The 17,470-nt window shown below is 39.9% G+C and overlaps 1 protein-coding gene across 1 annotated transcript; it reads left to right on the top strand.

Moving 5' to 3' along the window:
- Positions 1 to 298: 298 nt before the first annotated feature.
- Positions 299 to 17,030, top strand: exo1 (exonuclease 1; the record flags this gene model as incomplete). The annotated part of the gene is made up of 14 exons (XM_083987910.1): positions 299 to 399; positions 3,667 to 3,857; positions 3,983 to 4,102; positions 6,252 to 6,375; positions 6,877 to 7,014; positions 8,704 to 8,916; positions 10,225 to 10,412; positions 10,522 to 10,624; positions 10,703 to 10,913; positions 11,488 to 11,674; positions 13,242 to 13,782; positions 13,935 to 14,015; positions 14,934 to 15,130; positions 16,943 to 17,030. The coding sequence occupies exons 2-14, from the start codon at positions 3,697 to 3,699 to the stop codon at positions 17,028 to 17,030; spliced, it is 2,352 nt and encodes a 783-aa protein (XP_083844036.1). The 5' UTR covers positions 299 to 399; positions 3,667 to 3,696.
- Between the last annotated feature and the right edge of the window lie 440 nt (positions 17,031 to 17,470).

Genomic DNA, 17,470 nt, shown 5'->3' with positions numbered 1-17,470 from the left:
TCTATCTATCTATCTATCTATCTATCTATCTATCTATCTATCTGTCTGTCTGTCTGTCTGTCTGTCTGTCGTAGCCACAATGACACAAAGTACAACCAGAGCAACCACAGCCAAATCGTGGTACACTCTTCTCGTTGTTAGCCATGGATGTATCGTTGTTAGCTCAGCCATGGATGTATTATATTAACGGCTCAGCACTATCGCTCTGCTCAGCACCAATGTCAACATCCTGTACACATCGACGTTACGTGACACTCTTCCTCTGATAACCCCGCCCCCTTGCTCCATCTGGCCAATGGCAGCAGCTCATTCTGTGCCACTTCTTTTGCCGCTAAAACTAAACTCGCTCCAACTTCTACCTCGTCGAGCTGCCTGTATGAGTGGATAAAAGCACAGGAGGTTAGTAATTACAACAACTTAACATAAACCACATTAACTTGTCAGTGTTGTCTCTGTGATATCGTGTTAAACCTCTCAGTCCCAGTCGACACGAACGCCAACAACAGCTGCTGCTCACTTTGTTACTGTTGGTTACTGTTTCAGCTGTTAGCATCTTAAAGAAAAGAAACATACAGCCACCTGTCGAAGCGAGGGCACTGGACAGCCTCCCCGTGTGTCTCTGTTTAAACTCCCCAATTTGAATATTATTTGATTTTTCAACAGACGCAAATGATGAATAGTTTGTATAATTTCCCCAGTTGAGTGCTTTGCTCAGTGAACCAGTTTGTTCTGTTACCGTTGGTGTTCCCTGAACTCTGCTGTTAGCTTAAAGTTAGCTCAATCGAGCTGTTTTTTGTTTTTGTGGAAGATTAAGATGGCTGGATATCTACTAAACCTGAACACAGGGAGGTGATGTGTTTGATGTGTCAAATGATCCATAAACCATTTCCATATCTTGCAATGTAGGCTAACGTCTAAGTATTTATCACAGACACTGATACGGTATAATACGGTATTCTATTTGTGGAATAGTGAGACAGTGAAATTGAAATGTTCACTGTACCGTAATGTTGAAATGACTTCGATCGTTTTAGAGGCTTTTGCACAGGTGATTTAGTGTTATGATAATTGCATACGTTGTTTTGAGAACTGCATTAAGAGTTGCATCAAAGCGATGGAGGAAAAGGTGTAACTACACTGTTAAGAATTTTCCTGTAAAATAACAGTAAAGAACTGGCAGCTGGGTTACCATTATGATACTGTAAAATTTACAGTTTTTTACTGTCATGGAAATTTACAGCTTTTTACTGTTAATGAAGAAAACAGTATGGGACTGTTTTTTTTAATTATAAAAACAGTAAACAACTGGCAGCTGGGTTACCAGTATGCTACTGTAAAATTACATATTTGTTACTGTTACTAAAAACTACAGTTTTGTACTGTATTTGAAAATTACACTGTGTACTGTTTTTTAAGATTACTTTAACAATACTTTACAGTTAACTGATTTGTTTAAAAATACATTATCAGTCTTCACAAAATCTACAAACTACAACAAAATAGAAACAGAGCAGCATGTAATTGCAATATGAAAAAAGCACAGCTTCTTAATACACTTTGACTTTTATTTCAACATGAATTTAGAATCTCCACATTCAGACCACATTCAGACACCTTCTTTAAAAAAAGACGTTACAGACAATTGAGCAATAGATAAGTCATACATTTACAAAGCTCTCAGATGTGTCTGCCCTTTGTATCCTCTTGTAATCTGCTATTGTAATGTGGTCTATGAACATAAAAATCAAAGAAAAGCCACAAGTCCAGAAAAAAATATCCAAAGTCCTGACCTCAGACAGTCAAAAATATGCCAGAATGAAACATTCAAACAGTTGTATGTTCAGAAACAGACACAAATAACTTGGCAAGAATAACAGCAAGGGACTTTCAACTCTGTAAAGGAGAGAGAAAGAGGGTGAGATTGAGAGGGAGAAAGAATTAAAGCAATGAGACAAGATGGTCTGTGTGTGTTATGGGATTGAATAATCTCACCTAAATGAAGTCCTGCTGAAATTCCATGAGTCTTTCAGCATGTGGATACAGTACATGTGGTTTGACTGCTGTCATCCTTTTGCTTGTGGTGCTGGTGCCCCATCCAGCCTTTGGTGCCTCTCAGGGTTTATGAAGCACCTGCAATTAATAGTGTCTCATCAGACAGTGGGAAAATCATTGCACATATTCATTAACAACACAATAAAAAGCAGCAAATGTTAATTTAGAATAGCATGCTATTGAAAAGATGAAAAAAACACATGTTATAGTGAAAATACCCGAAGTTTGGGTGAATTCAAGGGCACAGGAGGCATCTTCCTGGTTGAAGATAGAAGGTGGAAAATAAGGTGGGTTGGATTCCCTCACATACGACATGGCCCTCAATGCTGACCATCCAGCGCTGAAGTTTCCTGTTGTTTACCTGAAACTTGACCAAGAATTGCCCTGGTAAATTAAGATGTGCTCACTGCTTTCACCTGCACATTTTTGCAATTTGCAATCAGGCAGACAACACTACAGGTCTAATATTGCTGTGACTTTTCATGTACCCCACATAGGCAACTGAGGTGCATATACCTGACAAAGAAAAGATTATTGCAAACTTGACCATGATTCAACAAACAGGAAGCACCGTGCAATATGAACAACAACTCACAAATACTTACTGTGATCAGTAGCGCAGCAGCAAATAGTCTTCAGTAGGCCTATGTGTAATGTCAAAGAAATATGTCAAAAACTGTACCGTAAATGACGCTCAAAGAACTCAGCAAACATCTTATCCATAGATTCATTAATTAATGGCAAACATGGTAACAACAACAGCAACAACAGTGGTCTTATACTGACTAGAAAAAGTACTAAAGCACTAAATTTCTGAGCTAAAATTTAAAATCTGGAATGAACAGACCTCTTATGTTGTGGTGTGTTACACCATTAAGGCATTATATGAATGCTTCATGAATTCACTTCATCTATCATCTGTGAAAATTTAGCTAGCTACCGAATCATTCTGTCATGACATGCACATTTGCAATAGGCTGATGAAAACAAACTGAAAACACTGCCAATTTACTTTGTACCAATTTACAAATGAAATAAAACTGCTACTCACCAAATAATTTGCTAGATGGGGGTGGATGAAGGGTCGACAAAGAGAGGAACAGATCCGGCTTCACATGTGTAGTTTCGGTTAAATTTCCAACAATGCAAAAAATACAACATGATACCGTGGCTTAGATGGTTTAGATGAAAGATTAGCGGTTAAGTGCTGTATATTAGGAAAACAGTATAGTTCCGTTAAAAGAACAGTAAATTACCTAAATTTAACAGTTTTTGTTTATTTTAACAGTAGAATGATGTATTTAAAAATAACAGGTTAATACTGTTGGAATTCTGCTGTAAATTCACAGCTTTTTCTTACAGTGTAAGGTTTCCATCACTATTCAACAGAAACCAGACAATGAAGTATTTTCCCCTTTAAAAAAAAAAAAAGATTCAATAATAAACCTCATGTCATTACATCTCAGTTGGTTAGTCCATCTATTAGATACTGTTTTAACTGGTCCCAGTTGTGTTTGAGCATTTAGTATAGTAAGGCAAATTACAGCATACAATCACAGGACTGGTCTCAGTGTTTTATGTTATTAAAACTGTTGGTGGTGGATGTTTTCACAGGTTGAGTATAACTCAGATCAGCAGCTGAAAATGGGGATTTCTGGACTACTACAGTTCATCAAAGATGCAGGAGAGCCCATCAGTGTGAAGAAATACAGAGGGCAGACAGTGGCAGTGGACACCTACTGCTGGCTGCACAAAGGAGCCTTTTCATGTGCTGAGAAGCTCGCTAAAGGAGAACCAACTGATCAGTAAGCATGTCAATTATTTAAGATGAAAGATGCTCTTCTGAAGTATGTCAACATACATATACCCTGTAATCTGCTTGTTGTGACCAGGGCTGAATGCACTTAAATCGTATTTTTCCTCAACCTAGGTATGTGTGGTACTGCATGAAATTTGTGGACATGCTGTTGAACTTCGGTGTCAAACCAGTGTTGGTGTTTGATGGACGCAACCTGCCTTCCAAACGGGAGGTGGAGAAGTCTCGCAGAGAGTGAGTGTTTTATATGATATTGTATGTATATATGTATAACATTAACACCTCACACATCCTGGGATAAAAGGGAAGTTCTTATTGTTGTTTTGGCAGCTTTGCTATTTGTATGTTAAATGTGTATTTCAACAAAGAGACTCATGACCTAGCTGCCGTGTAGTAAGTCAGTACTGGACATTTACATTTTATATATTACAGTTTTTCTCCATTGGTTTGGCTCATTTCTTGAAACTGAAATTATATTCTCAAAACTCTAAGATCATTTGGCAAAGCAGTAGAGTAGCCTCTAAGGTTTGACATCACACATTGCACTCATACTGCCAAGGGAATTGTAGCCATTTTTATTCACACACATATACAGAGTAAGAAGAAATTGTATACAGCACACTGTAATATAAACACATAAACAGAAAACAAGGAAAATGATATGTAGCCTACAGTGTTGTAAATAAAACTGGAGTTTCACAACTAACACTCCTTCACTGGCCACCTTCCTCACCCTCCTGGCCGTTCATATAAGGTATTCATGGTATTATGTTAAACAGACTACTGTATATGTGATGAAATGATGCTGACATGTTTTAGAGAGAACAACCATTAGACTGAGAATCAACATTTAAGATCAACAAGATATATTCTCTTGGAAACTGTGCTGTAGGCTACCTGTACTTAATCATTTGCAAACATGTACTGAGACATTTGCAATTTGGTGAAATGAATGAGAAATTCAATTCTGTTGTAGTTGCCAAGTGGTTTGGAGGTTTGTCCATGTTTTGAGAATGTCATTTCTGTTTTAAGAAATGAGCCAAACCTATGAAGAAAGACTGTAACTGTAAGGACATTAATTGTTCCCATGTTGACATTCAACCATTATGGCCATATCAAAATAGGACATCAACACTTAGTACCAAGCATACTAAGTTGCTCTCACTGACAATGCTGATGCTTGGCAGATATATATCATTATAAACATCGTAGCTTCATGTAGTAGCGGGCTAACATTGCTTAGATTAGCAAAATGTAACAAATGCTGATTGGAACCTGAGTAGCATATTGGCATAAAACCAAAAAGTGAAATCATAACTTGTGATGGTGCTGATAAAACATGAGAGGATGGGAGTGTCCATCCTGTGGCAGACATGTGTGTCTGTTCTAACTGCAGAGACATTTCTCTCTAAGCCACAAATGTGAACCTCAAGGTGGTGCTAAAGGAAACCTTATGGGATCACCAAAGTGAGCATTATCTGTAGAAAAAAGGATTTGGTTGAGACATTTTACTAAATAGTTAAAAACCCTGACCTGCTGGTGGAGTGTGAGGAACATCACCTCTGGGATGGCATCTGTAAAACTACTGTTGTTTCCTGCTTTAGTGGAGACAGTGTTTTGTTACAAACGTATTGATTAAGGGAGTGTCCTCATCCATTAATGGGTCATTGTCAGAGTGGAAATCATGCACACAAAACCAGTTTCTCAATGAGTGGCATCAGAGCCATGTGTATGCATGGCTTTATAATTCTGAGGAAAATAATATGTGTCTGTTTTTTTCTGGTTTTGTGTCACACATAGAATTAGTCATGAGTTTTTGTACACCAGGTGCTAAACCAGATTGAATCCGAGCTGTGGAAGTGTAATGGCTGTGTTCAACAAATACACAAAAGACTAAAACTGTGTGATATTAGCTTAGCTTAATCACTCAGATCAATTTTACCATCGGTGTGTAAAACCAGGCCGTTCAGACATTCACTGACTTTTTCTGTATCGTTTTTCTAAAGAGAAACACTGAAGACCTTTGCCCAACACAGTAATCCAGTGTTTTTCATACCTGATCACAAGCATGCTCAGACAATACTTGTTTAAGGGCTGCATTCCAAAAGAGCAACAGAACAACACTGTTAATGTGTGAAGCTGCTCAGAGGAATGTACAGACTTGTAAGTGAGACCAAACACATGCTTTCATATCAGGACCAAAAGGCATCAACAGATCCTCGACAAGGAACCTCAGTAGTGTTGTCACTTTGTCTTGGCTGCTGACAACAAAACAGCCTCGACCTCAAGACATCTTGATATTTTATTAAACCTAAACAGTTTTAATTAGACCCATTGTGCCGTGTGTTGCATTATTAACAATATTTCGTCATGCCCCTGTCAGGCGCAGAGAGACGAACCTTCAGAAGGGCCGACAGCTGCTACGTGAAGGAAAACTGTCTGAGGCCAGAGACTGTTTCACCCGCTGTGTTAACATCACTCCAGCTATGGCTCATAATCTGATTAAGGTGAGACTGAACATTCTGAGACATCTTTATTTTGTCTTCTTTTTCCTTTTTTTTTTTTTTTTTTACCATGTTGTGATATTCAGATTCTTTTCTGTGGTGCCACACAGTCCACAGTTCATCAAAGTCAAATTATGATCATTATTATTTTTCGGTCTCAAGATAAGGCAACATGTTTTTTTAAAAACGTATTTACTGGTGAACTACGACATTTAGCAGGTAATGTGTGATTTTAAAATAACTCTAATAAGCATCCTGATATAGAAACCTGTTATCACAGAAATTAGTCAGCAGGATTCTTCAGAGTTACACACTTTCCATGGTTACACTAAAAGGGATGAAAATCTAAACAGCTTCTTGACCTAAACCCCAAAAGATCCTGTGCATGTGCTGGTTATCTGTGTTTCATGTTTTGTGGTGACATGCAGCAGTGTTGCATGCTGGTGAAGTTAAGCATAACGTTAACTGTTTGTGTCTGTCCCTGCGTGTGTTTTCTTGAACCAGGTTGCCCGGGCGAGAGGGGTGGACTGTGTGGTGGCTCCGTACGAAGCTGATGCTCAGTTGGCTTACCTGACAAAATCTGGTTTGGCCGAAGCTGTCATCACAGAAGACTCTGACCTGCTGGCATTTGGCTGCAAAAAGGTGTCAATTGCTAAACCTGAGTATTCAGAGTATGTGTACGCACTCGTCCTTAAAGGGATAGTTTAACATTTTGGCAAACTGGCCCATTGCCATAATCCCTTTAGTCATAGCAGTAGGTTTGTTACCTTTAATTGTCGGTGCAAGCTGTTTTTAGAACGGCGGAGCAGAGCCACGAGCTGCTCAGAGCTACACTATGGAGGATAATGGTGGACGAGTTGTGACCTGCACATTCACCACGCTATGAGATAATAATGAAATGTTACCAGACAGAGTTGTTTTCGAGGAAAATTCATGCAAAACCACTGATGCGCGTTCCCGTCAGGTGCAGTTTTTCAGCAAGCAGTCTCTGCATTTGCCTCGAAAACAACTCTGTAATGTTCCGTTATTATCTCATAGCGTGGTGAATGTGCAGGTCACAACTTGTCCACCAGAGCGTTTTGGAGTTGTTGGATTGTGTATTTGATGAGTTTAATGAGGGAAACCAAGAAATCCCATTAGCCTCCGTAGCGTAGCTCTGAGCAGCTCGCGGCTCTGCTCTGCCGTTCTCAAAATAGCTTGCACCGACAAATAAAGGTAACGAACCTACTCCTAAAACTATAGGGATTATGGCAATGGGCCAATTAGCCAAAATGTTCAACTATCCCTTTAAGTATTTGGACAGTTACGTAGTTCTTTGTGTAACTGAGCTTCAGCACATTCAGTTGGAAATAATGGAACCAGATCAAAGTCTCAGGTTTAATGTGAGGAGCTTGTAGCGTGTCAGTATTGAAAGAAGTGGGAGGATCATGTCTTTGAAACACTCAGTGGCCAGATTGCAAAGAAATTACACAGCAAAGGAATGTTTGTTGTTTCAGCGTTTGTGCATGCTTATTACTGTTTTTAGATATTAGATTGATTGTGTTTGAGTCTATCAGATATATATGTGTGTGTGTCTTGCCTGCAGATGCATTAAGCTGTGAAGGGCCCCAGCTCCATTTTTGACCACTTTCTAATTTGGAAAATGTCCTGTTTAATTCATTACCGGCTGCTGCAGCGATGAGTCCACAAACCTTGGAACAATCTGTCAATCAGTGTTGATGAGGGGTCAAACATGGAGCTGGTTCTATCATGGCTTTAACGTAATGGCTTTCACAATGGGACTACTACATTCATAGATAAATTGAAGCAACAGGATAGGTGCTGAGGTGTCCGTGGGCTGAAAACCTCACACTCATCGACTACAAAGGATTTTACATACGTGTTTTTTTCCTTTGTAAATGTGAACCCCTACACATTGTAATATGTTTAAAAGGTTACATTAGCCATTATATTTACACAAACCTACTCACATTTAAGCTGCGACTTTGCTTATTAATCAAGTATCCATTTACTTCCTTATTGAATGTGCTGAAGAACAAAAAACGTGAAACTGTCCAAATACTTACTCTGTACACACTGGAAATCTGATGCTTGTATGACAAATCATTCAAGTTGGATCCTTCTCTCTACATGTGTGGGTCGAAATTATAGTTGAGATGCAGAGATTGCAGAGATATGTGATGTACAGTATGCAGGTTTATTTATAGTTCAACTTTGCTGATCATTGACAACCAGGGCATAGGTCTGTATTAATGTTTGCAGCAAAACACATCCTCAATAAAGACAAATATTTGCTGTCCAACTCATGAATCAGCTGTTGTTCCCCTTTAGGTGATCCTCAAAATGGACAAGCAGGGCAACGGCCTGGAGATCGACCAGAGTAACTTAGGCCGCTGTCGCTCCCTGGGCAACGTCTTCACAGAGGAGAAGTTCCGGTACATGTGCATCCTCTCCGGCTGCGACTACCTGCCCTCCCTGCACGGCATCGGCCTGGGCAAGGCCTGCAAACTGCTCCGACTAGCCAAAGACCCCGATATCCTCAAGGTGAGAACAGAACAGTCAAAGTGGGAACTATTGAATGTAACTCTGAATTTGGGGTTCCCAAAGTTCCTCACTTTTAAGAAGGCTAGAGCAATACGGCTGTATACCACCTACTCATGAGGAAAGACTGTTTAGATCATCAGACTGAAACCACCGGCTGTAGACAGGTTGACCAAGGACACAATTGTCTAACCACAACTCAAGACTAGCTTCAACCACATTCCTGTTGGCTCAGTTATGGAAATAGCTGACATATCACCAAGCCTCTAGGTGGACACTTCTACAGATTTATGACAGATTGACATGAACCACATGTCAATGCCATGAACCACCACAAACAACAGTAACACAAATATCAGTGACTCATTTTGAATAAAAGTATTTTCAGCTCAGTTCAGTAGGTTCAGAACAGAAACACTCAATCCAAGAATCTAGTAGTAGAATATAAATCAAATGACTTGTAAAGTTTTAAATGTAGTAACTGCTAACAGATTAAGAACATACTCTTTCCTCCTCTCTCTCCAATGGAACTGTCAATAAAGGAAACATAGCCAGAGATTATTTATGGTTGAACTTCTAATTTTAAGGAAATATCATGTCGTTACACTGGTCCAACAAAAAGGCCGCAATTCATACTGATGTTTATATTTTCAGCTTTATTTCTCCTTCACCACCAACAAAGTGACAAAATCACAAGACAACGTGAAAACTATGTCTGTATAAGGCTTATGCTACCACAATGTTAATAAACACATAAAAGGGGATACTGTACGCTCAAAGCATATTGTAAACAACCAAAAAATGAAACACAGATGAAACAAAAGCACAATTACATGTGCGTTTCTTGAACACAGTGTAAATAAGTCTGTCCATGCACCACGACTTCCTGCTTCCATGTCTGTGGTCCTGCTTCTGACCCACAATCCCACAGTTCAACCTCAAAACAGACCAGGGTCATGTGACCATGCATTTTCAAAATAAAATGTCCTCACATCAAGGTTTTTAAATTGCAACTGAAATCATTTAGTATGACATGTTTAAATCTTATTATTTATAAATGTAAACCTTTTTAAGTCTCTTATTTATTGTATTGTATTTATTCCTATTTATTAATGTTTTAAGTACTTTATGAACTTAAATCTGTATCATTATGACATATAAAACATACATTTACATAAACAATGACAACTGTCTCATAGACAGTCACATACCAAATAGGCCAAAGTGTAAGACTGTGTATGATCTGAATGTAAATAACATCACACGCATAAATCCTGTTAAAACACTTGTTCTCCCGTTTTGCTGTGTCAGGTGATCAGAAAGATGGGCCAGTACCTGAAGGCCAGCCTGGTGGTCCCTGACCAGTACATTGAAGGATTCACCAGAGCCAACAACACCTTCCTCTACCAGCTGGTGTTTGATCCTGTCCGGAGGAAGGTCGTGCCCCTCAACCCATACCCAGAGCATGTTGACCCAGCCACCCTCACCTACGCCGGACTGTATCCTCAAGTCTCACCTCTGTTAAATGTGTCAATGAACAGTAGTTGCAGCTCGTCTTATGTTGAGTTCTACCTTCCACTGTCTTTTCCTTGACGATGCTGAATCTAGAAATGTTGGAGATGACAAAGGCCTGCAGATGGCTCTAGGAAACCTGGACATCAACACAATGGAGAGAATAGACGACTTTAACCCAGACAAACCCATCTCACAGGTAACAGATCAGCATCTGTTAAACAGGACCTCGGTGATGAAAATTTGATTGACAACAACTTTGGAAATGTCTCCTCAGCTATCTAAACCTCGCAGTCGCGGTTGGAATGACTCGCCAGCTCCCACGCGGTCCAGTATCTGGAGTGGAGGCTTCAAGCCAACCTCTGCTGCCCCATCCTGCTCTGCTGCCTCCCCAGACAGGCCTCCCTCCACCAGGGGGAAGGAGAGAGTCATCAGCCACGAGAAGCCGAGGCAGCCCTGTAGAGAGCTGCAGGTGAAGAGACCCAGAGGTGAGAAGTTTCCTCTGTGATTAGATTGGTGCGTGTTATTTAATGCAAATGTTCTCAGCAGATCAACCAGGTATAAACTGAACACTGATGTTTGACAGCGATTTATTGTTTTGATTTTACAGAGCATCTATGCATAATAAAAAGTCTGTTGATTCAAAAAAAAAAAAAGTTGAAATATTTCCATGTATGACCCATTCTTGACCCCCCCCCCCCACCCCCTCCACCAGGGCATTTGCCACCCTGGTCTCACAAAAAGCCCAGGGAAAACCCTGACTACACAGCAGTAAAGACTGATTCTTTCTTTTTTTTTAAACATATATTTATTGTTTTTTTGTGTTAATACAACAACATCCAATAATATAACATAACATAATCTAACATTTGGCAGTAATGAAAATAATAATGAAAATATTAAGAATACTGAAAAGGACCAAAATAAATGAATAATTAAATAAATGAAGATAAGCAAAAAATAAATAATAAAAATAAATTAATAATATTAAAGTAAAGACTGATTCTAATAGACTGATGAACATTTTTGTCTTCATAACTGTACATTTCTTCTTTCTCCCAGACTCTGGTGTCACAGACCAGGACGTGCTGCAGCAGTACTCGTTCTCCAGTCAGAAACGCTCCAGGTCAGACCAGCAGCCTGACAAGTCGGCGGTCACCGCCCCCTCCAGGCCGCGCAACCGCTTCGCCACCCTGCTGCAGAAAAGGAACCAGGAGGCTGAGGGCGACGACCAGGCCACACGCAGCAGGTGATGTCATGATCCCTTATCCTGACCCCAGATAAATCATTATTGAAATACATGAAATAATTTACTGTTGCTTAGACTAATTTATCTGTGCAAATGTAATTGTAACGCACATAGGAATGCATTCCCTCTAAAAACATTTGAATGTGTAAGTAAGTGGGAATTCACATTTTATTTTATTTGATTATTTGGGCTCAACATGATTTGATGAAGTTGTGTGGTGAAGCTGAGTTGGTAAAAAGGATCAGAGAGAGAGAAATAAGTGGTTTTAATTCTTCTAGTTTTCTATTTTAAAATGAATCCTATGTCATTTTTATGTTTGTGTGATTTAATATTTTCTTAACAAGGTTGTTTCTAGACCTCAGCTAACATTGTATGAATTCCTTTTTATTTGAATGATGTAAATAAGGAAAGCAAAAAACATAGGAGATACATACATAAAGAAACTTGAGGTAATGGTTTTAGATTTGATTAAATAACCTTTGACATTCCTCCAGTGAAATCAGGAGATTAATAAACTGATGGTATGGTGTTAGCATTAGAGTTAGCCAGGGTGTGGTTTAAAAGAGATAAGACACAGCTATAGGCCAATAAGAGCCTTTTGGTAAAACTGAACTTTTCCCGGAGGACCAGCTCCACATCATCCTGTGATGCCAGTGAAATCAACAAACGTTTGGCTGTTTTTAAATACTGATGTGAATGTGGCTCCAAGTTATCTTATTTGTATCTATTTAACCTATAAATAAAGTGAAGGTAAAAGCCATGGAGGGTGTTTGTAGAAGTTACATGTTGGAACTATCTCAGTCAGCTGTAGTGACTATGCACTTTCTTTTTTTCTTTTTATATTATTTGGGCATTTTTGCCTTTTATTGACAGGACAGGGTAGAGAGCAACTGGAGGAATGACATACAGTACACATCGGCACATCCGGGAATCGATCCAGCGATAACTGCATCGGGCATTACCAACATGGGATGTGCTCTTAACTATTATGCGCTGCTTTCTTAAGTCTAATCATGACAGGCAGGTTGCCAGGTTCAGTATCATCATGCCTGTACAAAGACCAAGACCTGTAGCCAGAGATGCAGCGTGGAAGTATTTGGTGGATGGATACAATGTTGTTTGTCAAGATATAGTCCCAGCATGTTGCAACTCCCCCTGAAGCCACAGGCCAAACTCATCGAGTATCACGGGATCTCCTTGTGTTCTCTTCTTGTTTTACATGGATGAAGATATAACTTTGATCATTTTTGTCACAGTTATCAGAATCAGAATCATACTTTATTGTCATTGTAAAGTGCATACGACGAATTCGTTTGGTGTTCTCTGCCCTGTCCAATAGAAAAAAAACAGAATAAATATAAGGCACCAAGATAAAAATATTTGCTTAAATTCGGAGCCAGTCACACATGCATAAATATACATATCAATATTAATCAAATATCAAATATCATATCAAACAGTCTTCAGTTATTCAGCAGCCAGAGTTTCCCTCTTATGCAGCTTTAGTTGGCATTGATGCTAACACTGTACATGATCCTGATGTGGCTGTGTTCATTCCCACATGTAGATTCTTCAGTTCCAGTCTCAGCACTAAGGAGTCTGCTGTGGAGGATTCACCCTGCGATGTGAAGCCCTCACCTGTCAGTCCCACACAGTCCCAGTCCTGTCCCAGCACCCAGCCCCAAGACAGCGATGGTCCCATCGATCTGACCGAGGAGCCTCCTATTCCCTCTCCACCTCCAAGCACCCCTTCTCCCAGTTCAACCAGTCAAGGCCTCAAGCTGTTCCACTGGTCCAGTGGCTCCTCTTCTAGGGAACAGTCAAAAACAACTCCGTCTAGCTCAGGCCTGGCCGCCTTGCATCAGTTTCAGTATAAGAAGGGGAGTTCTTCCTCTTCACCAAAGACCCACAGACCCTCAGGAGAGGGATCATCCTCATGTCCACTCTCCACTGACGACGACCCAGAGGAGAGGTACAACCTCCCCGACTCCCCTCCGTCTCAAGACAGTGCCTACGGCTCCCAGTCGCAGCCATGCTCTACATCCTGCCACAAAGAGGAAATCCCCACCCACAGTTTCTCCTCTGCTCACTCCGAGTATTCAGTATCTGTACGTACATACATTCATCTCCATTACCCTCAACCCTTCTGTAATATTCCCTGCGGTTGCGTTTAGCCTTAACACATTTAACCATCGGAGTTTCATCAGTAGGTGTGAAGTTATTTCGGTCATTTAGTTTGATGTCTCGTTTGCTTCCTCAGGAAATGAATTCATGCAGCGATTCAGAGCCAGTGCAGAGTCCCACTCCCCCTGAGAAGAAACCCAGCACTCTGAGATCGAATGTGAGTTTATAGCTCAGTTGTATTCAGTGTATTCCCACACAATTGCCTCTTTAGATTTACACAGTGTAGAGCTACTAACAATTGAAGATTTCATTAGCATGGATTTTAGTGTGGTTCGGTGTATAACACCAATATCACTGCATACTGTGAAGCTCCACTCATCCTCCATGGATTGTTGTGTTCAGGTTCTACAGCTTCTTCTCACTGGGCAGATTAAATACATCAGACACAAGTGAAGCATTCATCAAATCATTTATTAATCTTGTTAGATAAACTGACAACATTCAGGCTTCTTATTATACTCCATGTAGTATAGACACTGGTACCCATTGCTGTGGGTGGTTTGAATGTTCAGCATTTATTTATTTAGTAAACCTTTATTTATTCAGGTAAAATGTTTGAGAACAAATTCTCATTTACAAACCTGACCTGGCCAACATCTCTAAATAAAGTTATTCACTAGATTTCCCATTCATTTGAATAATTGTTAATATTGGGTTGATGGTAATGAATATTCCAGTATTTGTGGTATTTATCAAATAGCAAAATGTTGCTTACTGTTATATTACTGTTTCACTGTTTTTATATTGTAAAAACCAATGTATGATTATATTACAACCCCTGTCCTATTTTATAACCAATGGTTAAAATCTGTCAGTCTGTCCTCCAACTAAGAAATTGATTTAAAAATTAAATAAATGTTCAATGAGAGTGATTTTTCACAAATGAGAGGGCGTGAGAGAGTCAGGTCGTCAGTCCTCCTGCTCTCTACATCACTGATACTGTTTAATGCAAATTAATCTGAACAATTATCCAATAACAAGCTTCTAAACTAAGGTCTTTATACCAACTGTTGTTCAGCTGAGCGTTTCCCTCTGTTTAAACCTCGTCCCTTGCACGTGGTCTTTCTGCCTCCAGGTCTCAGGTCTGTCGAAGCTCAAGTCCATCAGCGCGGGTCAGACAGCCAAGGTGCAGACGTTGGGCCCAGCGAGGGCCAGTGGCCTCAGGAAGAAGTCTGGGGGCTCCGGGAAGAAAGTCTCCCCTGCCAATAACGAGAACAGTCCTGGTGTCCAGGCAACCATCAGCAGCCTCTGGAAGAACTTCAGCTTTAAAAAGTAAGGAAGCACATCTTTCATCACAATGTTTCCATGATTCTGCTTTCACAGGAACATTGGCTGCTAAATATCAATGAAACATTTTAGAGGTTTTTCTTTTACTATCAAATTGAGCTCTTGGTTCATCATTGATATGTTAATGTGTAGAGGAGGAGGAGCACACAAACTGGATCAGGTGACCCTGTGACATCACTCAGTGACTCATTAACCAGAGTCACTCAGTGTGATTAGAACAGATGATAGTGATGACAGACGTCAATCAGAGCACATTTTCAGTCAACAAGCTGTAGTTTTTTTTACATCAAGGACTGACACATATTAGACCACGGACTCCCATTGGACAAAATTTTGAAACAAACACCAGAAATACACAAATATTTGTTCTTAGACTGAATAACATCACTTTTTTTAGTCAATGTGTGTTCAAATTACTGCCAATGGCATGACATTTTGGAGAAATTTCAGGAGAAAAAAGTCGGGGGACTGTAAACTACAGCAGTGGTTCTCAAAGTGGGTTCCGGGGACCCCCAGGGGTCCTTGAGAGGGTTCAAGGGGGTCCCCGGAACCCACTTTGAGAACCACTGCTGTAGTTTACAGTCCCCCTGGTAGGATCATGACACTGCTTTGTCTTTTTAAGCTCTTCAGTCCATCAGGTCAATGAACCTTTTGATCTTTGACCTTCTAGCAAGGCGTCTGGACCAAAATGCATTTCCCAGTACTGAAAGCATGTGATGGAAATAAAAATAGTGCTGTTCAGGTTCAGGTTCAGGTTCAGGTTCAGGTTACTTTATTCGTACCTGTAGGTAGATTTGTCCCGCAGTGAGTTCTCATTCACACATAAAACATTTAACACGTCATCATTCACACATAATAGACCAGAAATAATGAAACAATTATAAAAGTGCTCCACAAACACAGATACTGTACCTTAAACACAAAATGACAAGAATAAAATCAGTTTAAAAACACAGATACTTAGATACAATAAAATAATAAAAATAAATACCGGTAAATAAGTCCTGTGCACAGTATCTAGTTTGTTCTACAGCTTGTTCAGCTATATGATGGCAGCAGGAACTAGTTTAAAGGCATTCCTCTCTTTTAAGGATATGTGACCAAACCATGACACCAAAGAAAATGATAAAAACCCATTCAATAAAAGCAAGATAAAACATGGTAAGAAGAGTCTGGTCAATACGAAAGCGTGACGTTGTTGACCCTTCTTACATACCCCACACACACACACACACACACACACACACACACACACACACACACACACACACACACACACACACACACACAGTGAGTCAGTTCGTGACCCACTGTCTTTATCAGAGATCAGTGAGATCATAATCTTCACTGCCAGAGATGTTTCACACATTAGCAGGGCCGGTGTCTTTCTCATCAATAACTTATAATCATCTCTAAAGTAAAACGATCTGTCAAGCATTCGAACATCACTTCCACCTAATGAACACTATTCTTCTTCTTAGCAGTGTTTAATTAACATTAAATCCAGTTTTCCCCACCAATTAACTGCATATAATCACGTTTGCACGCACACACTTCTCATGGAGATCCACAGAATGAGCTCATTATTTACATTAGTTTCAGTGACAGACTGATTATTAGTGGTGATAATTTGATTTCAACTATAAAATATCTTATCATCTTTCTGTCATCACTCGGGTTATCTGTGAAAGAGAGAAAACACTTGCGTCAGTCGCTCTCTCATTCCCAGGATGTTTTCCTCTGCTGTGTGTAGTTAGTAATGAACAGCTGTGAACAGTAGCTGCTGCTGTTTTTCAGAGATAACCAGAAGATGATCGCCTGTAAGGACGGGAAGACTCAGCCCTTGTCTCCAGTCAAAGACAACCTGCTGTCCAGCTTCTCATGATGTTTGGGGTGTTTGAGTGCTGAGCGCTCAGATTGGGGCTGGTGGGCTTTTAAACACAACATGTATGTATATGATTTCTGATCTACTTGCCTTTGTTGATGTATAGTTTTAATAAAGTGACTGTCTTTTGTTTATCCAAGTGGACCCTCTGGCTGAAGTTTGAGTTTCCTTCACCACACACACAAACACACACACACGCTGAGTGTTTGCGTCACATCCATTCCAGTCTGTTGCTAAAGAGTGTGTCACGTAGTAAGACGGCTCTAAAAATGCACAATGCATTCTTGTGAGTTTACTGAAAACATCCTGCGTGTATGAAGCTGAAGAATGTGGCATCTGAAGACACAACAAAGCAGCAGGAGACTGAAGTGAACCAGCTCTGTTCAGTGTCACTGACAATAATGTCAGATTTGTAGCGAATCAATCATCAGGTTTGTTTT

Source organism: Trachurus trachurus (assembly GCF_905171665.1).
Source record: "Trachurus trachurus genome assembly, chromosome: 15".
Taxonomy (NCBI): Eukaryota; Metazoa; Chordata; class Actinopteri; order Carangiformes; family Carangidae; genus Trachurus; species Trachurus trachurus.
This window is presented reverse-complemented; position numbering and strand designations above follow the sequence as displayed.